The sequence below is a fragment of the Cryptomeria japonica genome, chromosome 2, assembly GCF_030272615.1.
Source record: "Cryptomeria japonica chromosome 2, Sugi_1.0, whole genome shotgun sequence".
In the NCBI taxonomy this organism is placed as follows: Eukaryota; Viridiplantae; Streptophyta; class Pinopsida; order Cupressales; family Cupressaceae; genus Cryptomeria; species Cryptomeria japonica.
Genome location: NC_081406.1, coordinates 236,536,563 through 236,561,490, shown reverse-complemented (window position 1 = coordinate 236,561,490; position 24,928 = coordinate 236,536,563). Strand labels below are relative to the sequence as shown.

The 24,928-nt window shown below is 35.0% G+C and overlaps 1 protein-coding gene across 1 annotated transcript; it reads left to right on the top strand.

Annotated features, from left to right (window-relative positions):
• Positions 1-2,812: 2,812 nt before the first annotated feature.
• On the top strand, positions 2,813-23,463 carry LOC131873721 (alpha pinene synthase, chloroplastic-like). Its single transcript, XM_059216908.1, has 3 exons — positions 2,813-2,999; positions 3,313-3,451; positions 23,364-23,463. Exons 1-3 carry the CDS (start codon positions 2,911-2,913, stop codon positions 23,394-23,396), a joined length of 261 nt encoding a protein of 86 aa, XP_059072891.1. The 5' UTR covers positions 2,813-2,910; the 3' UTR covers positions 23,397-23,463.
• The last annotated feature ends 1,465 nt before the right edge of the window (positions 23,464-24,928 follow it).

Sequence of the window (24,928 nt, the reverse complement as noted above, 5' to 3'; positions counted from 1 at the left end):
TGTCCTTATAAAGGAATCTGATTTCATGTCGGTCCAATAGGATTACATTACAATTTCCTAGGTTCAATGCATCTAGACATATTCTGTAACATGACACAAAAAGCACCGTTAAAGTGTTGGCATCGTCAAACAATCGGTGGATGGTAACTCATCACAAAATGCCTGTTGGTAACTCATCACAGAGTATTACTGGTTCATACAAAATACCGGTTGCTGGTATGACAAAAATGAAGACTGGGAAATATGTGTTATGTCGCTTTGATCCTTCGTACTGCTTGAGATCCTCGAACCGCTTGGGGTCAACATACCGCTTCAGACCAGTAAACACATTTTGCAAAACACCGATAGTCTAAAGACTATAATGCATCATACCGATTGGGAACAATTGCCGGTTGAGCATAACTCATACATATAAAAGTGATCTCAATGCAAGTGTGTGTCCATCAATGACAATCACAACATAATCATCAAAAATGCCAACAAACAAAACTTAAATCACCATATATAAATTGAACATTAATTTTATAGATTGGGTGAGTGGGAAGCCCAAAAATGCATATTATTATTATTTAATGAGGAAACTAAGCACAATTAAGTTACCCATCAGTGCTTGTTATTAAGGTCTTTCGTTACAGCGGCCTTATCATTGGAAACCATGCTCATTGGCTGCAATAAATTGGATTTTGAATGGTGCCAATTCATGTATGCGAAGGTGACGAGGCACAAGGTTAGGGCATCTATGAGTGGCAGTGAAAGGTGCTTTCATTTTCATCCATGTGGAGCATGATTTAAATTTTTAAAGTAGTTTCAGTGTTTTCCGTTTACTTGAAAATGGTTAGATGATGGGCTAAGCCTGTTTACCGATGTGAGACAGGTTTTGCGAATAGATGTGGACAGGGAAGTCCACTTAAAACAAAGCCTATCGGCTAATTACAACACTATAATATTAAAATTGAAATATCCAACCATGGAGTAAAAAATTTCATGAAACGTGGTCCCATGTTAATACAGTATGAATAGAACTAATGTCAAGACAAGTAAGTATTATGCACATGTTTTCTAATAACCCATAAATCCAATCACTATGCCAAAAAATACTTGCAAGAAACACATTAAGATTTATATTCATTGCTAGATCTTATTTTTAGATTAATCTATAATACCCAAAAATATAATAGAAAAACTAAAATTGAGTTCATATTTGACTAATAGAATTTTGAGATAATGTTATAAGGTTGTTTAATTATTTTTAAATAATTAATTAATTAAATGATTCTCTTCATTCATATTATTTCTAGTTATCATCTTGATGTTTGTAAAGGAGTTGATTAAGGTGTGATATTTGACAAGATCAATGTGGCCTATGAGGTAATCCTACGATTAACCTTTTTGATAGTTTATATAGTAATGTCCACATCTAAAAATAACTAAGGAAGATGAGTATTACATTGCTAGGAGTTACAAGTGGTATGATCTATGAAGATAATGGAGGATTTCAAGCTAATTGTACCCAAATAGAGATTATTTTAATCACATTAACTATTTCATATAATTATTATCAATTTATAAAAAAATATTTATGATTTGAACATGTAATTACTTTCATATGAAAACCCCTTAAGACTTCCAATCTTATTGTAACATCTCTTGTAATAAAATATTTATAATATATACATCTTGTTGATGTGAAATGTTGATAACCTGAACTTACAAAATCAATGCATTGCTTTGACATTAAAAGAACGTGGTAAGAAATGCGAAGACTACGGAAATCCTGAATATAACGTAAGAATATAAAACGGAAATCAATGCATTTCTTATGACGTAAATTACTTTCAACGTCTCGATCAACGTCTCTATCAATGCATTTCGTATGACGTAAATTACTTTCAACGTCTCGATCAACGTCTCTATCAACGTCTCTATCAATTACAATGGTGGATGATGTAGAACGCCTTTCAACGTCTCTCTCAATTTCAATGGTGGATGATGTAGAACGCCTTTCAACGTCTCTATCAATGAAATTAAAGAAAATCTTGACTATGTTTACAGGTTTGCTTGGTTTTTAAGATTCAGGATTAGTATCATGTTTCTAATAACCTTACCTATAATAACCTTTCAATCTTATTAATTGAATATATGAACACACTAAATTTCATTTTCTTAAAAGTATCAAACATTGATATTAGATATACTTTTAGGTTATATTAACAAAGGATGAAATTGTTTCTAACTTGTTGTCATATCAGGTATGTTGCAACAATTCAAAAGTAAAGATGGACACTTTTTTTACTCAGATAATCAATCAAATGAGGAGTTAAGGAGCATTCTAAATTTATTTCGAGCTTCACTCATTGCATTTCCTAAGGAGCAAACTTTGGATGATGCCAAATCCTTTTCTACAACATATCTAAAACAAGATCTACCGAATATGAATAATACTAATATTTCAAAAGAGGTATCCATACCCATTAATATTCTCTTCATATTAAGCCTATGAATCCATTTATTGATTGTAATTCTAATTTATGTGTTATAACAGATAAAATTCAATCTAGAGTATCGTTGGCACACCAATGTGCTTAGGTTGGAAGCAAGGACATATCTTGACATATATGAAGATATCCAATCAATTCAAAAACGCGAGCTTCAAATTCTCTCAAGGTAAAAAATTCATATTATGCAAGATTTTCTAATTGTTTGAAGAATAAATTATTTCTGATAAAATTTATATTGAAATAGTTTAAAAATTAAGTTGATATAGTGATGTGTGTGTGTTTTAGATGGTAGAGAGAGTCTGGTCTAGCTAAACTAGAGTTTGGTCGCCATCGCCATGTGGAATTTGATTTTTGGGCAGTTGGAGTGTGTATTGAGCCAAAATATTCTACTTTTAGAATTGGGTTTGCAAAGATGGCTACCTTTGTCACTTGTTTGGATGATATTTATGACACTTATGGAACTTTAGATGAACTTGAAATATTCACAGAAGCCATTAAAAGGTACTCATTTACTTATATTCATAAAATGGGGTGATATAAATAAATATATTAAACCATATTCATGCTAATTTTCTACTTGTTTTTGTAGGGATCATGGCTTCCATGTAAGTAACTAACACATTGATGATAATACATTATAATTTCTATTGGGTATATAGAAATTGGATTAGTTCTCCATATTTATCATATACTTTCTAAAAAATATTTCTATTGATATTAATATATAACAAATATTCTGATTTATTAATATATTGATTGATAGAAGGATAGATATAAATATTGTGTTAATATATTATTTTGTGCTTTATGAAAGGTGGGATTTAGCATCTATGGAAGGACTTCCAGAATTTATGAAGTTGACATTCAAAGCATTTGATGAGGGTGTGAGGGACATGGCTCAAGAGGCTGAAAAATCTCAAGGTAGAGACACACTTGACTATGCGCGTAAAGTTGTATGGTTTTATAATATTTATTTTTGATATGTATAATTAAAATTCTATTAATCAAAGTGTATAGAAAATGATTAAGATATTCACTTCACTATGTTTAAAAATTTTAAATGCAACTTCAGGGCTATTTATATCTCATTAATTCATTAAAAAGGATGATAACTATTAAAAAATGAGAACTTAAAATGTATATCTTCATTCAAATACGAAATAAGTTACAAAATAGCTTATGTATAATACCACTCTTCTCTCAATTCTATTGATCTATTGACCTCTATTTTTCTTGTATATAAAGAGAATATTTTTATTATTATTTATTGTACTTGTTAATCATTATTGATAATAAAAAACAGTATTAATCTAGAAATTTATCATTCATTTATTTATATTAGGTTGGCAAAAAATTATTGTAAATGATGTCATATATTGAGTATGAGGGCCTTTTCGTATTAGTGTGATCTAGGACTTACCTTTTATTTTTATTATTTACTATTCTAAGTTTGTTTCCTTTTTAATTTATCTTTCTAACCTTATATGTTTATTAATCTTGGAATTATAGGTGTATATAATAGAAGGTTTACAATGAAACAAAATTGGTAGGTGTGCATGACCTACCAAAATATAATTGATTAAAAACTAGAATGAAAGAAAAAAAAGTAAAGTAAGGAGTACATCGCCCATCATATCACTAAGAACATGCCAGTGCACTAGGAGGAGGGAGAGGTGTCTCCTCCTACTAATGTAGAATTCAATAGGGTGAAACTTTAAAATGAATGTTAGGGTATTCCTAGCCATCTTGAGGGTATTGAACTACAATAAACAACAATATTTCTTAGGTAGGTTAATAAAGAAAAAATAACTCCTTGATATGACCTCACATATTACTAGAATAATTTCTTAAGAGGAAGTAATCCAACCCCTCCACTAAGGATATGATGATAAAAAAATATTATTGTGTGAGTGGTTCCATTAATCATAAAATGATGGTAGAATTCTTTTAGTAGTTTACTAAGAGTGCAAAAAACACTCGATCAGTTTATTGACTAGGTTTGTTAAACACATAAAAATTATAGTTCCAATTAGTTCGTTTGTGACTATTTATAATGATAAAAATAAGTAAGCATGAAAAAATTTATTATGAAAATAAAACATCCAGCACTTCCATTAAAATAATTTAATTTATACTAATCTAGAGTTAAAAACAAAATAGAACATCTATTGAGAAACTAGAAATTATAACCATGTAATTAGGTCAAGGTGTTGTGGCTTCAAATAAAATAGATTGGCAGGAAATTGATACTAGATTAAATAAAAAAATATAAAATAAATCTAGTTTGAGAACTCCATTAATATAGGCAACTCCAAATGAGGTGTTTGAATGATGCCAATATCTAAGAAGCTAGGAAATTATCATGACCTAAATGAATGCCATGAAGAAAAAAATCTCAATGAAAGAGAAATTAAATAGGGTGAGAAATAGGATAACAATGGATTAAAAAAATATTTATTCTACAAACCCAAGTGGACGAGAGATATTTATTTCATATCACTTGTCTAGTTATAAAGGATGGAGAAAAAAGGAAATCATCTCCATCAATCTCCTGCTGCCATTGACCCACCCACCACAATCCTCTCTTTTTCCGTTGGTCATTCTTCCAAATCCATCCTCTATCACCCATTTAACATCATCCAAACTAGCTCAGATGGGAATTGAACTTAGAACCCAACATTAACACTAGGCGGACAAGAACCATTGTAGTGCAGGGTCATCCCCAATTTTTTATGGATATTTGATTGAATATTCATTTTGAATATTATTTTCTATTGTTCTTAGGAATTTAATCAATTTAAAGTATTAATATTAACTTGGAATCTTGTTTGAATACAGTGGGAAGTTTATATAGATGCTTACTTTCAATAAGCAAAGTGGCTTGCTATGGGTTATATACCATCTTTGGAGAAATATTTAGAGAATGGAAAAGTAAGCTTTTGGGCTCGTGTTGTGACCTTACAGCCTATACTCTTATTACATGTTCCCATTTTTAATGATTCTATTAAAGATATTGATTATCCATCAAGGTTCAATGAGATCTTGTGCTTAACCCTTAGATTAAGAGGTGACACAAAGACTTTCAAGGTATGCTATAAGTTTAGATAATTTAACTTTCAAAATTTCATATTTGTTCATTCATATGATCAATTGGTTTGATTTAAAAAGAATTATATATGAAAATTTATGAAAAATATGATATTATTTTTGAAGGCTAAGGCAGAACGTGGAGAAGTAATATCATGTATAATCTGTTATATGAAAGACCATCCAGGATCTATAGAGGAAGATGCATTGGACTATCTTAATTATTTAATTGATGAAAGACCATCCAGGATTTAGTGTTTCAGGCATTGAGAAAAGGAATCTTATAACCAAAACCATGATTGAACCCGTTCCTATGTGAATTTTTAATTAGGTTACATATGTGTTATTAATAATGGTGTCCTTTGCATGAGCAAGACCAAAGGTTTTCTTTGCCTGGTTCTTCCCTACCGGTGCTCTTTGAACCAAGATTGTAAACTTTATATAATTAATAAAGTTTCGTGGTATTTTTCACTTTTATAAAATAAAATAAAATAATGGTATCCTTTGATATATGTAATATATCATAATAACTATGATTTATTCATCATCTATGTGTACCAAATGATTGTATACACTTGTGTATGTTTCTCTAAGAAATAAATAGCCATGCAATTTTCATAAGATTTTTTTTCCCACGTCTATGTTTATATATATATTGAACTTAATTTCATATAATTAAACTTAATTTCATTTATTTTTTAGTTTCAATATATATACATATATAATAAATTAATTCATTAGTGAAAGGAGCAGGGTTAAGAAGAACCCAGATGGAGGCTACAACTGGTTGGACCTTCAGAGTCTCTAGGTGGACATGTCATAGTTCATCATTACGTACATTACCCTTGACGGGCACTTTGCTAGTATTTTTTGTTACCATTTCACTATTTTGAATCATTTTATACATGACAAGAGAATTTCTATTCTGTTTTACTTGTTATCGTCGCTAGAGTTATCTATTAGAAAGCATGCAAAGAATGAGGATAACCCGATTCTTCATGAGGATTTAATAATCTTAATCATGGAGTATGTGAAGGCCCATGAGGTCAAGCCTTCCCCCTCTCTGAAAAATCGAGCTAGGAGGTGCATGATGAGTCGGATATGGAGTTTGATGATATAGAGTGCGGGAAAGCTATGGATTAGAATGATGTCCAAGTGTTAGAGGATTCAAAACAAAAACCCTCGGAGGATGAGGGTCCCCTAAAAAACACCACCCCTGGTACTAGTAGCAGCAGAAAAACCCCTCTGAGCTGGGCTGCTAAGAAGAAAATCCCCTTTTCGCAGACCCATATTATGGGACCATAAAATCTGAAAAAACAAAAGATTAGTAAGGCATTGATTCGTGACAAGGAGGCTAATGAAATAAAGATCGACATCCCTCTCTATGTGGACCCAAATGAGAACAAATATAATGAAAAGGATGTTGATTTGCTTATGGGGAAATCATAGATGTATCAGGAAAAATATTTTTGATGGTTCTTTGGGGAAATTAATATTCTGAAATAGTAAGATCTCGTAGCCACGTTCACTGAGATTCTTGCACCAGATAAGACATGGGAAAATTTTCTTTCCCAACAAATTTTGAAGGACATCGAGACAATGAAGATTGAGCATGAGGTGAAATTTGACAAGATGGAGAAAGAAATTCAAAAATTGAAGAGAAAATTAAAGGGTTTGGTGGAGGTCAGTAAGGAAGCCATGCATAATAGTGCCAATTGCCTTAAGAGAGTCAATGATGAAATTTCATTGTGGAAGGAGTAGATGGTTAGAGATGAAACATCCCCAGATACCAATTTAAATTTAAATTTCTCATTTAATAATTTTAAAAAGGTAATCGAATTAAAAATTATATTCTTCTTTTCTATGCAATCTTAGACACTTGATAGTTTTTTATTTTCATTTAAATAAAATAAAAAACTGAGTTATGTTGTTTAGATATATTTCATGAAATTCAAATGAGTTAAATGGAAAGATTCCACGTGTTTCAATCTAATAGCATATTAATTCAAAATTGTAAAAGATTGTAATTAGACTTTCTTGTGTACATTATAGTGGTTATTTGAGGATTTTATCTTCTTGATTAAGTTCTAATTTTCTCACTACAAAATAAGCTCTCTCCCCCTCTCTCTCTATCTCTATTGACCATCAAGTAATATCTGTTAGCTATTATCAATTGATAAACATTTCCACATGTCCTCTTTCCCCTTGCAATCACAGTTCTAGACATTTTTATGCTCTCACACCCATCATCCTAAAAAAAAAGATTATATCCATTTCAATACATTTGACCAAGACCTCTGATCTCATTTACCACAATATTTATCTTTTGTAGGTATCTAGTTATATTGTCTTCTTCATCCATCTACAAGCATTCATATTTAGTTTTAGTGTTTTGCAACTTAGCTTGTTTAATTGTATCTTCTCCTTCATAAGTCTTTTCTAATTTATTCCAAACCTTATGAGCAGATTCTATAGATACAACTTTTGTTCATTCAGTCTTAGAAAGATAACTAAACATAAAAAAATGTTGCCTTTTCATTGTCTTCCAATAAATTGATCTCATTTGGAGTGTTCATGCTAGTCAACGACTTAATATTATTTTGTGTAACAAAAATCCAAAATTTAAAGCCAAGAGACATTAAGCAACCTTGTATCTTAACTTTCTAGAATGCATAGATGGGTTCATCAAACATAGGGATTGTCAGTTTGTGTGCCATCAAGATCTCCTCAAATGGTTAAGATCTTCTCCAAGGAACCTATTGTTCACCAAAAGTGATAACCTAAGAACACCTGCAATTGATCTATGAAGTAGCCAATTCAATCTATGAAGAACCTCAGGGCTTGGACAACATGACAAGGATATGAATCCTTCTACTCTTCAGGCTCTGCAAAACCTAGGCGGGTATACCTTTGATGCTTAGAATTAAACCTATTACACACCTATGACAACATCAACATAAATAGATAGATCTCACCAGGGCTCCAAAACAAGTAGTTTATTGCAGATGGGCTAGATCTACACATAAAACTCAACTATGTTTGAGCATGAGATAGATGAAACATTTCAAAACATAACATAGACTAAAGATATTCTGATTGGATTTTAAATTGGTTTGAGAACCCCCTTAATTGCAAGATCAGTGCCTTATCCAAGGGCAACAGAGTCATACATCAAACTATAAATGAAAGCTTCGATTGCAAATCCATCTTCATTATTAAATATTCATGCATTAATGCCTTGCATAAATGCATTACTAAGATCATTCACAAAATCATCAAATCTCGAGACTATATTCCATTTTTCATGATTTATTACAAAATTTAAATCATTCCTTGAAGAATCCCTACAAACAATCATAACTATCTCCTTGAGATAACAAATTTCATCCTCCTTGAGGATCTGATTTGATAAAATGGAAATACAAATCTAGAGACAATCCTGTGTGAATTTATGTATGCCTTACATACACAAGAACCAACAACTAAGAGCACTTATAGCAAGAATTGAACTCCATTACTGAAGGAAAAGCCCTACCTTGTACAATCTTGAAGAAAACTCAAAATTGGAAGCCATGAAAATATGGAGCCATTCTCCAAATTTCTGGAACCCTTACAACTGAGAAGAATTGGGAATAAGAAGGAGAGGGAAGAAAATCAAATCTGCAACTGAAATTGCCAGGTGTCTCCTCTCTAACTGAAATTCATTCCCATCAAAACTACTCCCAAAATATCTTCTCTTTGTCAAAATTTACTACATGATTTGATTCTTCACGCTGAGAGCTTTCCGGAAACATATAATACTTCCCATTTTGACCAAAAATGGAGCCCTGAGTGAATGAATTCCTCATGTGTGCACATCATTTAAATTTTTGAAATTTCTCTACAGTCAAAACTATATCGTTAACTAATTTTAAATTTGATTTTTGCTCCCTATAGCTCTAACGCTTTGCCACATGGTAGCCTCTGATTGGTCGATGGGGTTGACTGGATGCCACCTGGAATGAACCTCATCACCGCCATCTCATCCGCTTTGTCACTGCCACTTGCCCGCCACGTGTACACCACCTTAGAACCACGTCATTGCCACCTAGGTGCCACCTCTGCACCACATCATCGCCACTGGGATGGGACCTACCTGCTGGACACTGACTGTACCTGCCACATGATCGCCACCTAGCTTTCACCATTTCGCAGACGGTATGTTTTGTGCATCTTCGCCTCACGAAACCACACGCACTATCGATCTGCTTGGAACTTGGTCGACCTTAAACCTTCTCATTTTTGGAGATGCTTTTCGCTATTTCACGGACCTTAACCGACGAGCAACTTTCCTTCGCGAAGTCGCGCAAGCCATCCGATCATCTCGAACCTGTAGGGTCTTTACCTCTTTTCGCTGTTTCACGGACCTTAAGCGGCGAACACCTTCGGCCTACGAATCAATGCGCTTCGTCCGATCATCTCGGACCTGCTCACTGGTTAAGCCGACCATTCTCTACAAAATTTTCCCAGTCTGCCTTGGGAAGCATGCCTGTGTGGGGTCCACCTGCTCGCTGCTCAGTCACCTCCTCCGTTGCCTCAGGATCCTCACCAGTGCGTGGGCCCATCTTGGACACCCAACGGAACCATCCATCAAAAGCCCAGATGGCTTTGACATATTAGATGTGTGTGTTCATTATTATAAATACCACAAAAAAACTCCCGCCCAGCCAATGTGGGACTAAAGACTTTGCCTGGGATTGCACTTTGAAGCTTTCCTCTTGGGTTTTAAGGGCAATTTTTGCATTTGATTAAAATGTTGATGCCCAAACACCACGCAGGGAAGGGAAAATGCTGGCAAGGTCGTGAACATTAGCTTTACACCTGCCAAATGCATTCGCTATATGATTAATATGGCGTCCAAATAGCCACACAAAGGGGGTTCCTATTGCATATGGCATATTTGAATGTTTTCAATGGCCTCTATCACCAATCATGTGGGAAGGGACTTGTTATTTTATTCATGCTGAAGGAGAGAAGAGACCATGCTAGACTGGGGCACTTGCCTTACATCCCCCTGCATCCCCTTCACCATTCACGTTTTACTCCCTTTGTTTTCAACTCTCTTCTCAACATCCACCATGACAGCAGAGCTCTTGGGCGACACGTGAGAGTGGGGGAACACTACATTTATTTGCTATGTTTTTAAAACTATTATTTGCCACTTCCACGTAGCAGAGGAGGGAGGATTGGTTTTGACGCCACTATCATTGACTTCTAAATACTTCAGAACAACCCTCCAAACTTCTACGCAGCTGTTTATCTCCTGATATTCCACACAAGAGGGTAAGATGTTGGCAAGTGAGTTTTACCGAAGGTTTAATGCTCCTCTCTTTTCACTCCACGCAACAAGGAAGATGTCACAAGTTATGGCATTTGGCACTACACCTGCCAATCACATTTTGCTTGAGTTTTCTATGATGCACAAACTCCACGTTGAGGGGAATTATTCTTCATTGCATTTGTTTGGTTTGATTTCATTGATTTTCATACACCCACGTGAGGGAGGAGAGACTGCAGAAATTGCCATCTGCATTGTTTAAAAGTTATTTCAATGCCTCTCCACATACCACATGAACTGCCAATTTCATTATATTTGAAGCTTCAATTTTTGCCATTCACCACACTGGAGGAGGCACTGGCATTTTCTTTCTGAAGTTTAAAGCCTTTTCACACCACAACAATGGAAACAAAGTTATCTGGGCTTTATGTCTACCAATTGAGTTTGCTATTGGAGGTTTTGATGACTACCATGCTTTACACCTGCTACTCTCTTAGACATCTTAGTAACAAGCATTAAGAAAACCAAATCTCAATTTCACAATGGCCCATGCAATAAAACCTCTTAGCAGAACCAAGTCGCCAATAAAAATAATGCGTGAGCATGAGTCAGGTCGGGCCCCAAAGTGGGTCCGACTAAAAAAATTTTTGTTTTCATGCAACTGACCTCTAAAATGCTTCAGGAACCTTACCCATACCTCTGGAAATGATCGGCATCATTTTCGGATCATAAAACTGAAATTTGCAACATTCAAGGAATTACGCCACATTTTCACATTTAATCGCAAAGACGCAATTTTCAAACCTGTCAAAACACCTTTCTGGATCTCGCCATCTGACAGGCGTGTACTCTGATATACAAGAATGAAATCTACCAAACGGTTTCCCAAGACGATTCATGAGCGAAGAGATATTAATCGGCAAAAAATGGCCAAGTGGCTTTGTCGACACTGCAGACCTGATAAAGTCAATGTTCTGGCAACACATGATGCCTTTCTCAAAAATATCAAATGACCTTCGTAGACCCTCAAATTTGAAACACAAGTACCTTTAAGTACATACTAAAACCTGGAAATCTTAGTTCGATCACAAGACTAATAGGATGCAAATGGCATGCTCGCAAAAATGGCTACATTAACTGATATAGCACTAAATGTACGAAAGATTGAAAAAGATGCCAAAAGAACCCTTTTGAAAACCGATCAAATGGATTGACGAAGGCTTTAAATTTGAAACGTAGCTCATCATTCATACCAACATTATCCCAAAAAAAACATTATGGCATGACGCTTACTGACGCAACTTTTACACTTGTGCGAAACAGGGCTCTGACTAGCTGTTGAAACAGGGACTTGCCAAAACATAGAAACTGCAAATGGATTTGACTTGGTAAACTGAGCAAATGGATTCATTAAGACTTTTAATTTCTTCAAGACGATCAATAGGGCAAAAGATATAATCTCTCAAACTAGGCTACTCAATAAAATCTGCATTTGTGCCTAAAATGCACTTTTAGCCCACCCCTCAAACTAGGTACCTCATAAACTTATCCAAACTGAAATCTGAAAGTTGCACATCACTGAATAAGCCAAATGAAAGGTGTAGGACTTAATTCTCGAGCCTTACCCTCTGAAAATCAACTGGCTCCACTTTCCCTCTCTCTAACTAGGCCATTCAAACTGACTTATTTAGATACATTTTTGACATGTAGAGCAAAATTTTGAAATAGGCCTATAAAATTTGACTCAAATTTAATGAGTCCCAACAGTGGCTCTGACTGGGGATGCTCGATTGCAAGATCAATAGGGGCTATGTATTTTACCAAGCTAGACCTTAAAAGTGGTTATCACTAGATAAGAATTAAGGATGGTGATGAGTGGAAGACTGCTTTCAAGACCACAAAAGGGTTGTATGAATGGCTTGTGATGCCATTTGGACTCACCAATGCTCTGAGTACCTTCATGAGGTTGATGAATGAATTGTTGAAGGATTTCACAGGCAGATTTGTGGTGGTGTACCTAGATGACATTCTCATCTATAGCAGAACCAAAGAGGAGCACCTTGAGCATTTGAGGTTAGTCTTAGAGAGGTTGCATGAGGAGAAGTTATGCATCAACTTAGAGAAGTGTGACTTCTTGAAGCAAGTGCTGGTCTACTTAGGATTTGTGGTGTCCAAGGGAACCTTGAAAATGGATCCAAGCAAAGTGGAGGCGATCTTGAATTGGCCTGCACCTAAAATAGGGACTGAAGTTAGGATTTTCCATGGATTAGATCAATTCTATAGGAAGTTTGTGAGGAACTTCAGTGGCATATGTGCACCAGTCCTTGAAACCATTAAAGGAGGCCTTAAAACTAAGTTTAAATGGACTTAGCAGGCTGACAAAGCATTTGAAATGTTGAAGCAAGAAGTAGCCACAAAACCCATCCTACTCCTACCTACGTTTGATAAGCTATTCACTTTGGAGTGTGATGCAAGTGGAATTGTAGTAGGGGGTGTTTTGAGTCAAGAGGGAAGACTTGTGGCATTTTTCAATGAGAAGCTTAATGAAGCAAAGAAGAAGTACTTAGCCTATGACCTAGAGTTGTATGCATTAGTGTAGTCTCTGAAGAAATGGAGGCATTACCTACTCCCAATGGAATTTGTGGTGTTCACAGACAAGCAGGCATTGAGTTACATTAAAAATAAAGAGAAGCTTAGCAATAGACATCTGAAATGGATGAAATACCTCCAATCCTTCACCTTCACCATCAAGCATAAGAAGGGGCAACTTAACAAGGTGGTAGATGCCTTAAGCAAAATATTGTTGACAGTTCAAGAATTACAGTTGCAGAACATAGGAATAGAAGGTTTCAAAGACCTCTATGAAGGAGATGAAGACTTCTCATCAGCTTACATGGTTTGCAAGGAGTTTGAGAACCATTTCCATGGTGAGTATGCAGATTACAGTCTCCAAAATGGTATCTTGTTCAAAGGTTATTAGGTGTGTGTACCAAGAGGATCCATGAGGGAGAACCTCATCCAAGAGAAACATAATGGCAGTTTGAGTGGACACTTTGGGATTAATAAGACCCTAGACTTAGTACAGAGGTACTACTATTGGCCAAAGTTGCCAAGAGATGTAAAGAGGTATATAGAGCAATGTGGTGTATGCCAAAGAGAAAAAGGAGGATCAAGCAATGCTGGTCTCTATCAACCATTACCGGTCCCAAATAGACCTTGGGAATGTATAAGCATGGACTTTGTAGTAGGACTTCCCAAAAATAAAATAGGTATGGACAACATCTATGTGGTAGTAGATAGATTTTCCAAGATGAGTCATTTCATTCCATGTAAGACTACACATGATGCTAGCTATGGTGCACATCTCTTCTTCAAAGAGATTGTTAGGATTCATGGACTCCCTTTAAGCATTGTTTCAGATAGGGACAACAAGTTCATGGGTCATTTTTGGCAAACATTATGGAGGAGACTAGGAACTAACTTGTCATTTAGGTCAACTTACCATCCACAAACAGATGGTCAAACTGAAGTCATCAAGAGGGTGTTAGGCAATTTGTTGAGGTGCTTAACTAAGGAGTATGGTCAGACATGGGACCTAATCATCCCTCAAGAAGAGTATGCATATTATGACAGTGTGAATAGGACCACTGGTAGAAGTCCCTTTGAGGTTGTGTATGGTAAACATCCAAGGGGAGTATGTGAGTTGAGAGACCTTGGTACCTTAGAGATGAAGAGTGGGCAAGCAGAGGACTTCACTCAAACCATCAAGGAAGTCGAAAGGCAAGTTAAGAAGGACATCCTTGAATCCACTCAAAAGCTGAAAGCCAAAATGGATGAGAAAAGGAGAGAATTACAGTTCAAGGTGGGTGACTATGTGATGGTCCATTTGAGCAAAGCTAGGATGCAAAATGGTAAGCCTACCAAATTGCAGATGAAGAGGGTAGGACCTTGTAAAATTCTAGCCAAATTTGGTGAGAACGCTTATAAGGTTGACCTGCCTTCAGATTTAGCTATATCACCAGTCTTTAATGTTTTTGATCTGGTTATGTACAAAGGTGAGATAGCAGGGCAGACTGAGAACCAAGCCAAGGTACTACAAGACTTGGATGTGAATACCTTACCTCAAGTGAAGAAGCCTATGGTAGAGAAGAGATTGGAATCAAGGCTGAAGAAGTCTACTAGACACCAGGTCTACATGGAGTACTTAGTGAAATGGGTAGAGCAACTAGTATCTGAAGCTACTTAGGTGGAGGACAGCAAGTTCAAGACACTTGGCATAGACCCGGCTCTCATCTCTTCTTCTATTTCATAGTTGTGTCCAGAGGGGGAGTATGGTGTAGGGGCACCCTTCCAAGCTCTCCCTCCTTCTTTTTTTTGTTGATGTTATGCTTCTTTTGAAGCCATTGTACATGTAATAAGGGCCATGAGGTCATTTGCTTTTCACTAGGTCCTAGTTGTAGGTCCTTAGTGATTTTGTTGTGTTTTCTAGTGCAGGAGAGTTTGAGTGTGCCTTGGATGTGTGTTAGGCCTTATTGGAAAGTTGATGTCCTTAGGATAGTCCAAAATAGGCCTAGGAGTCATGAAAAGCAACAATGGCAAAGTTGCTCAAAAGATGCAAAAGTTGCATGACAACTTTAAAAAGTTGTCAAGCAACTTTTCCACCCAAAAAAAGGTAAAATACCTTTACTAAGCGTGGAGAGCAGTAATTTTGGCACATCGATCAAGGAAAAGGTTTTATAAGTAATTGCAAACCCTAATTGGATGGGTTGGATGCCAGACATTGTACGGCTCAAGCAAATTGAATTGACTATGACTGTTTTGGTGGTTACTAGTCAGTTTGATTGAAGCTACCGAGAAAGTTAATGGATTGATTTGCATGAAAAACTATGTGGATTGACTTATAAGGTGTAAATACTTTCATTGTGAGTAATTAGATTATGTTTTTGTTTGTTGGTTGAGTGTGTTCGTAAATAGTTTGTAAATTGCATTGTCTCTGTCCAGTTTGGACTGGTTTGTGCAAATGAAGTCATAACTCCATTCGCCATTATGGATTCACCATGAAACCATGGGGAATGGAAGTGAAGACCCTATACTTTAGTCCCATGAAAGAAGGGCCCTTGGAAATGCAGGGAGGCCAAACAAAGGCCCACTCCTAGGCGAGACTGGACAGTGCTCGACTAGGAGAGGTCAAATTGCAGAGGTCTTCGAAAGCAAGGTTGGTCAGAGGAGAGTGCACCCTTTGGAGGAGGTGCAGAGGAGTGAGTGAAGAATCATTGGTGTGAAGGAGGAGCCTCCACCAATCCAAACAAGGTGGCTAAAACACAAAGTATCCACTGTGACCCAGGCAGACCATAAAAACCCTCACAAAACCCTTAAAAACCCCAAAATTTGCCCAAGGCACTGTACGGCCACTTGGAGGCCCAAAACCACATAAATCCTTGAGCCCTTGCCAAATGAATGGTAGTACATTTTGGGATTTTGGGTAGTTGGTGCATTGTTTGTGAGAGGAAGCCCTAAAGGACCGGGTAGGAGGCCTAATTGGTCCTAATCCTTGTAGCCCTATTTGAAGGTAAAAACACAAAATAGTGAAATCGGTAAGGGGTTGGAATCTTGAAACTTCTTGGGGGCACATGAATGGGTGGAAAGACCATGAATTAGACCTGATATAACCTTGCTAAGACCTTGGAAGGTGTGGAACAAGCGTAGCCCTTATTAGCCTTAGTAAGGGGTTTTGAGTCTCATGAGTAGGTGAGACCTTAGGAGCAGCATTGCAACTCATTGGTGGGTGGAATTGGGCAAGGTCAGGGGATTCCCCAAGCAAAGGAAGTCCTAGATACGCTAGAGTGTGTAGAGAACACTAGGTGATCCAAGAAAAGGATCCAAGGGCATAGACTAGGCTAGTCTATCCGAAGCACCATTCCACCACTGCAGTAACTGGTGTTGATGTCAAAGGCACTACCTTTCCTTTCTTTTCAAAGGGTTCTACAACTGGTTCAACCATTTCCAAATAGGTGCCAGTTCTCTTTTCCTTAGGATCAAGGGGTGAGGCGATTAGGGTAGAAGCATACTCGTCCAACATATCATACATTACCTCATAGCCCATAGGCTCTACTTCTTCATGTTTGGGCTCAACAGCCTCCATTATGCATTCATCCACTTTGATGGTGAAGCAAATGTCTTCCTCATACTTTTTGACCAAATCATCGGATATTTTAATCCTTTGACTCATCTTGCATCTAAAGTCATCAAAGTATTTGTTCAACACTTTCGTATAGCCAGCTCCAATTGCTTGTAGGCTCTCCTTGATTTGTTTTGTTACCAGTTGGTCGGAAGACGACTAAATGTCACCTACTTCTGGAAAGTAGCCTTGGAAGTAAAAGAACAACCCAACCAATAGTTGTCCGAACTTGAATCTCAGTGCATTGTCCTATTTGATTGACTTAAGATTCAACATAAGTTGTCTTTGCATACAGGTGTACAGATCAAATGATGCATCCTCCTTGATCATCCTGAAAGCGGCATTTACCACTGCATCAGAGACACAATTAATTCTGCTAGCAGAGAACATCCGGTAGCCTATCACCATGCAGGCATACTTGACCAGATCATCCATGATTGAGTTGACGATCATGCCACGTGAGTCACTCACTGAATCGGTGAGCTTGGACATTTCAACCTTGCTGACCTTCCTTAGGGCTAGCACTTCCCCTATATTGCAGAAATCGGTGACGACATGAATTTCTTCCGGTGTGATATCATGTGTCCACTCTAGGTACATCTTGTCACCATGTACCCTGCTTAGGATAATGCGAATATGATCATCCAAAAATTCTTCAAGAAAGTAAACTGCATTTTGGAGTTTCTTCTTTTCCAGAATGCTGAATTTTGGTTTAGTCTTCTCATTCTTTTTGTAGAATAAGCTCAGCTAGGAATGGATCACAAGAGACCCTAGGTCTTCAATTTTGCAGTCTATGTAATTGAAAATCCCTTCTTCTACTATAACACCAGCCGATACTGGAGACAAGGCATTATTTTTTGACTTTCGTTGTATGAAGTCCATAGAATCAACAGTTGCACTAGAACTATCATGAGATACGGAAGCCATGATAAAACATAAAACTCAAGAAATACCTTTTAGAAATTGACAATTTAGGGCTTGGAAATTCCACTTTGCCTCACACTTCATCGGTTCCTGAATCACCGCTTTGAGTTCTTCTCTTGACCAGTTGATATTTGCTTCTGAATATTCTTCAGGGTTTCAAAATTTCTTTGAATCGCAACACAAATCACTTTTTCTTCACTCTGCACTTGAAAAAATTCTTCACTCGAAAAATGATTGTGAGAAATGATTTGAAAATTCCTTTTAAACATATTCCTCACCTACCATAATAAATGCTCCACCATTAGGGCGTAAAACCTAAATTGCCTGTTACCATTTTTGGTCTTCTGCCAAATGACAGGTATCACATACCAGTTAATGTATTTTACCAGTATAAACCGGGGGTTCGAAACATTTCACCGTTTGCTCCCCCTAAGCTTTTCTGATGCTTAGTTCGCCGGTTCCGTGATTTCCACACTAGGTGCAGAAATTGGTTCTTCTTGCAACACCGTTGGTTTCTTCTTCCAGGTTTTATTCATATCTACTTGAATAGTGTCGATATCAATCTTTCCTTCTAGAGTGACTGGTATGTCATCCGATATGTTCTTTCTTGGTCTGGAGAATCTGGCAATGTGACTCGGTTTGTTGCAATGATAGCAGACCATTCCAGGTGCACTCCAAGGTCAATTATTCATGTTACCATTCTTCCTCCTGCATGTTGTAGCAGTGTGACCATGATAATGACAAATCAAATAGTTTGCTCTCCATCAGGTTGCTACTTGATAGCCACCGCTTCCTGACTGATGATTAAAGACATTAAACTAGTTGTGATTCCAGTTCACAAAAGGTTCCGGACCAACTCCTTGAGTCCTCTGAGGATATCTTCCAGTGTTGTTCATAATAGACCTGCATTCAGGTGCTCTATGCCCAAACTTGCTGTATGTATAACAATTACCATTGAACTTAGTGGATCTAGGGACATTGTTTATAAAGTAAGGAAAATTATTGTAACCTTTGCTCCTACACACATTGGTAGTATGTCCTTCTTTAAGACAGTTAAAGCAAACAGGTTTAAACTTTTATCTTACGTTTATCCTTTGATGCCAGTTGTTTCTTCGATGCTCCAACATTTGTACCAAAGGTCTCACCTTTCTCATGACCGGAATAACCAAGTCCATCAGTGTTCTTGACAAGTTTGGCAGATTCAAGCTTTTGCTCTAGCTTAACAGTACTCTTGTTGAACTTAGCAAGTATTTCCTTTGACTTAGAGAGTTCTTTGGAAATAGCAACATTTGTTTCCATTAGGTTTGCATTCTCAGAGATGGCTATGTTCAGTTCTCCTTGCATGTCTTCCTTCTCCACTTTGCTCAGATGGAGTTGAGCAGCTAGGGCACTGATCTCTTGCTTCAGCTTATAGATTTCATGATCTTTGTCTTTGACCAGATCTTCAGCTTTCCTTTGGTTCTCAAGCTCTTGGCACATTCGAATAGTCAATATTGCATTGCCAAGAGTTACATGTGGTGTGATCTATGAATGGAGGATTTCAAGCTAATTGTACCCAAATAAAGATTATTTTAATCACATTAACTATTTCATATAATTATTATCAATTTATAAAAAAACATATAATTATTATCAATTTATAAAAAAAAATTTATGATTTGAACATGTAATTAGTTTCATATGAAAACCCCTTAAGACTTCCAATCTTATTGTAACATCTCTTGTAATAAAATATTTATAACATATACATCTTGTTGATGTGAAATGTTGATAACCTGAACTTACAAAATCAATGCATTGCTTTGACATTAAAAGAACGTGGTAAGAAATGCGAAGACTACGGAAATCCTGAATATAACGTAAGAATATAAAACGGAAATCAATGCATTTCGTATGACGTAAATTACTTTCAACGTCTCGATCAACGTCTCTATCAACGTCTCTATCAATTACAATGGTGGATGATGTAGAACGCCTTTCATCGTCTCTATCAATTTCAATGGTGGATGATGTAGAACGCCTTTCAACGTCTCTATCAATGAAATTAAAGAAAATCTTGACTATGTTTACAGGTTTGCTTGGTTTTTAAGATTCAGGATTAGTATCATGTTTCTAATAACCTTACCTATAATAACCTTTCAATCTTATTAATTGAATATATGAACACACTAAATTTCATTTTCTTAAAAGTATCAAACATTGATATTAGATATACTTTAGGTTATATTAACAAAGGATGAAATTGTTTCTAACTTGTTGTCATATCAGGTATGTTGCAACAATTCAAAAGTAAAGATGGACACTTTTTTTACTCAGATAATCAATCAAATGAGGAGGAGTTAAGGAGCATTCTAAATTTATTTCGAGCTTCACTCATTGGATTTCCTAAGGAGCAAACTTTGGATGACGCCAAATCCTTTTCTACAACATATCTAAAACAAGATCAACCGAATATGAATAATACTAATATTTCAAAAGAGGTATCCATACCCATTAATATTCTCTTCATATTAAGCCTATGAATCCATTTATTGATTGTAATTCTAATTTATGTGTTATAGCAGATAAAATTCAATCTAGAGTATTGTTGGCACACCAATGTGCTTAGGTTGGAAGCAAGGACATATCTTGACATATATGAAGATATCCAATCAATTCAAAAACGCAAGCTTCAAATTCTCTCAAGGTAAAAAATTCATATTATGCAAGATTTTCTAATTGTTTGAAGAATAAATTATTTATGATAAAATTTATATTGAAATAGATTAAAAATTAAGTTGATATAGTGATGTGTGTGTGTTTTAGATGGTAGACAGAGTCTGGTCTAGCTAAACTAGAGTTTGGTCGTCATCGCCATGTGGAATTTGATTTTTGGGCAGCTAGAGTGTGTATTGAGCCAAAATATTCTACTTTTAGAATTGGGTTTGCAAAGATGGCTACCTTTGTCACTTGTTTGGATGATATTTATGACACTTATGGAACTTTAGATGAACTTGAAATATTCATAGAAGCCATTAAAAGGTACTCATTTACTTATATTCATAAAATGGGGTGATATAAATAAATATATTAAACCATATTCATGCTAATTTTCTACTTGTTTTTGTAGGGATCATGGCTTCCATGTAAGTAACTAACACATTGATGATAATACATTATAATTTCTATTCGGTAGATAGAAATTGGATTAGTTCTCCATATTTATCATATACTTTCTAAAAAATATTTCTATTGATATTAATATATAACAAATATTCTGATTTATTAATATATTGATTGATAGAAGGATAGATGTAAATATTGTGTTAATATATTATTTTGTGCTTTATGAAAGGTGGGATTTAACATCTATGGAAGGACTTCCAGAATTTATGAACTTGACATTCAAAGCATTTGATGAGGGTGTGAGGGACATGGCTCAAGAGGCTGAAAAATCTCAAGGTAGAGACACACTTGACTATGCACGTAAAATTGTATGGTTTTATAATATTTATTTTTGATATGTATAATTAAAATTCTATTAATTAAAGTGTATAGAAAATGATCAAGATATTCACTTCACTATGTTTAAAAATTTTAAATGCAACTTCAGGGCTATTTATATCTCATTAATTCATTAAAAAGGATGATAACTATTAAAAAATGAGAACTTAAAATGTATATCTTCATTCAAATATGAAATAAGTTACAAAATAGCTTATGTATAATACCACTCTTCTCTCAACTCTATTGATCTATTGACCTCTATTTTTCTTGTATATAAAGAGAATGTTTTTATTATTATTTATTGTACTTGTTAATCATTATTGATAATAAAAAACTGTATTAATCTAGAAATTTATCATTCATTTATTTATATTAGGTTGGCAAAAAATTATTGTAAATGATGTCATATATTGAGTATGAGGGCCTTTTCGTATTAGTGTGATCTAGGACTTACCTTTTATTTTTATTATTTACTATTCAAAGTTTGTTTCCTTTTTAATTTTAGCTTTCTAACCTTATATGTTTATTAATCTAGGAATTATAGGTGTATATAATAGAAGGTTTACAATGAAACAAAATTGGTAGGTGTGCATGACCTACCAAAATATAATTGATTAAAAACTAGAATCAAAGAAAAAAAACTAAAGTAAGGAGTACATCACCCATCATATCACTAAGAACATGCCAGTGCACTAGGAGGAGGGAGAGGTGTCTCCTCCTACTAATGTAGAATTCAATAGGGCGACACTTTAAAATGAATGTTAGGGTATTCCTAGCCATCTTGAGGGTATTGAACTACAATAAACAAAAATATTTCTTAGGTAGGTTAATAAAGAAAAAATAACTCCTTGATATGACCTCACATATTAATAGAATAATTTCTTAAGAGGAAGTAATCGAACCCCTCCACTAAGGAGATGATGATAAAAAAATATTATTGTGTGAGTGGTTCCATTAATCATAAAATGATGGTAGAAATCTTTTAGTAGTTTACTAAGAGTGCAAAAAACACTCGATTAGTTTATTGACTAGGTTTGTTAAACACATAAAAATTATAGTTCCAATTAGTTCGTTTGTGACTATTTATAATGATAAAAATAAGTAAGCATGAAAAAATTTATTATGAAAATAAAACATCCAGCACTTCCATTAAAATAATTTAATTTATACTAATCTAGAGTTAAAAACAAAATAGAACATCTATTGAGAAACTAGAAATTATAACCATGTACTTAGGTCAAGGTGTTGTGGCTTCAAATAAAATAGATTGGCAGGAAATTGATACTAGATTAAATAAAAAATTATAAAATAAATCTAGTTTGAGAACTCCATTAATATAGGCAACTCCAAATGAGGTGTTTGAATGATGCCAATATCTAAGAAGCTAGGAAATTATCATGACCTAAATGAATGCCATGAAGAAAAAAATCTCAATGAAAGAGAAATTAAATAGGGTGAGAAATAGAATAACAATGGATTAAAAAAAAATTTATTCTACAAACCCAAGTGAACGAGAGATATTTATTTCATATCACTTGTCTAGTTATAAAGGATGGAGAAAAAAGGAAATCATCTCCATCAATCTCCTGCTACGATTGACCCACCCATCACAATCCTTTCTTTTTTCGTTGGTCATTCTCCCAACTCCATCCTCTATCACCCATTTATCATCATCCAAACCAGCTCAGATAGGAATTGAACTTAGAACCCAACATTAACACTAGGCGGACAAGAACCATTGTAGTGCAGGGTCATCCCCAATTTTTTATGGATATTTGATTTAATATTCATTTTGAATATTATTTTCTATTGTTCTTAGGAATTTAATCAATTTAAAGTATTAATATTAACTTGGAATATTGTTTAAATACAGTGGGAAGTTTACATAGATGCTTACTTTCAATAAGCAAAGTGGCTTGCTATGGGTTATATACCATCTTTGGAGGAATATTTAGAGAATGGAAAAGTAAGCTTTTGGGCTCGTGTTGTGACCTTATAGCTTGTACTCTTATTAGATGTTCCCATTTTTAATTATTCTACTAAAGAAATTGATTATCCATCAATGTTCAATGAGATCTTGTGCTTAACCCTTAGATTAAGAGGTGACACAAAGACTTTCAAGGTACGCTATAAGTTTAGATAATTTAACTTTCAAAATTTCATATTTGTTCATTCATATGATCAATTGGTTTAATTTAAAAAGAATTATATATGAAAATTTATGAAAAATATGACATTATTTTTGAAGGCTAAGGCAGAACATGGAGAAGTAATATCATGTATAATCTGTTATATGAAAGACCATCCAGGATGTATAGAGGAAGATGCATTGGAGTATCTCAATTATTTAATTGATGAAAAACTCAACGAATTAAATTGGGAATATTTTAAAACTGATAATGTTCCAATAATTGCCAAAGATCATGCATATGCTTTATCAAAAGGTCTCTAGCTTCTCTATAGAGAAAGAGATGGATTTAGTGTTTTAGGCATTGAGAAAAGGAATCTTATAACCAAAACCATGATTGAACCCGTTCCTATGTGAATTTTTAATTAGGTTACATATGTGTTATTAATAATGGTGTCCTTTGCATGCGCAAGACCAAAGGTTTTCTTTGCCTGGTTCTTCCCTACCGGTGCTCTTTGAACCAAGATTGTAATATTTATATAATTAATAAAATTTTGTGGTATTTTTCACTTTTATAGAATAAAATAAAATAATGGTATCCTTTGATATATGTAATATATCATAATAACTATGATTTATTCATCATCTATGTGTACCAAATGATTGTATACACTTGTGTATGTTTCTCTAAGAAATAAATAGCCATGCAATTTTCATAAGATTTTTTTTCCCATATCTATGTTTATATATATATTGAACTTAATTTCATATAATTAAACTTAATTTCATTTATTTTTTAGTTTCAATATATATACATATATAATAAATTAATCCATTAGTGAAAGGAGCAGGGTTAAGAAGAACCCAGATGGAGGCTACAACTGGTTGGACCTTCAGAGTCTCTAGGTGGACATGTCATAGTTCATCATTATGTACATTACCCTTGACGGGCGCTTTGCTAGTTTTTTTTGTTACCATTTCACTATTTTGAATCATTTTAGACATGACAAGAGAATTTCTATTCTATTTTACTTGTTATCGTCCCTAGAGTTATCTATTAGAAAGTATGCAAAGAATGAGGATAACCCAATTCTTCATGAGGATTTAATAATCTTAATCATGGAGTATGTGAAGGCCCATGAGGTCAAGCCTTCCCCCTCTCTGAAAAATCGAGCTAGGAGGTGCATGATGAGTCGGATATGAGTTTGATGATACGGAGGGTGGGAAAGCTATGGATTAGAATGATGTCCAAGTGTTAGAGGATTCAAAATAAAAACCCTCGGAGGATGAGGGACCCCTAAAAAACACCA

Bases quoted from the DNA above. Each gene is read 5' to 3' on its own strand.
- LOC131873721 (XM_059216908.1), top strand. From the start codon at position 2,911: ATGGCTACCTTTGTCACTTGTTTGGATGATATTTATGACACTTATGGA. The intron at 3,000-3,312 runs GTACTCATTTAC...GCTTTATGAAAG, and splicing joins TTCACAGAAGCCATTAAAAG to GTGGGATTTAGCATCTATGG. The intron at 3,452-23,363 runs GTATGGTTTTAT...GTTTAAATACAG, and splicing joins TTGACTATGCGCGTAAAGTT to TGGGAAGTTTACATAGATGC.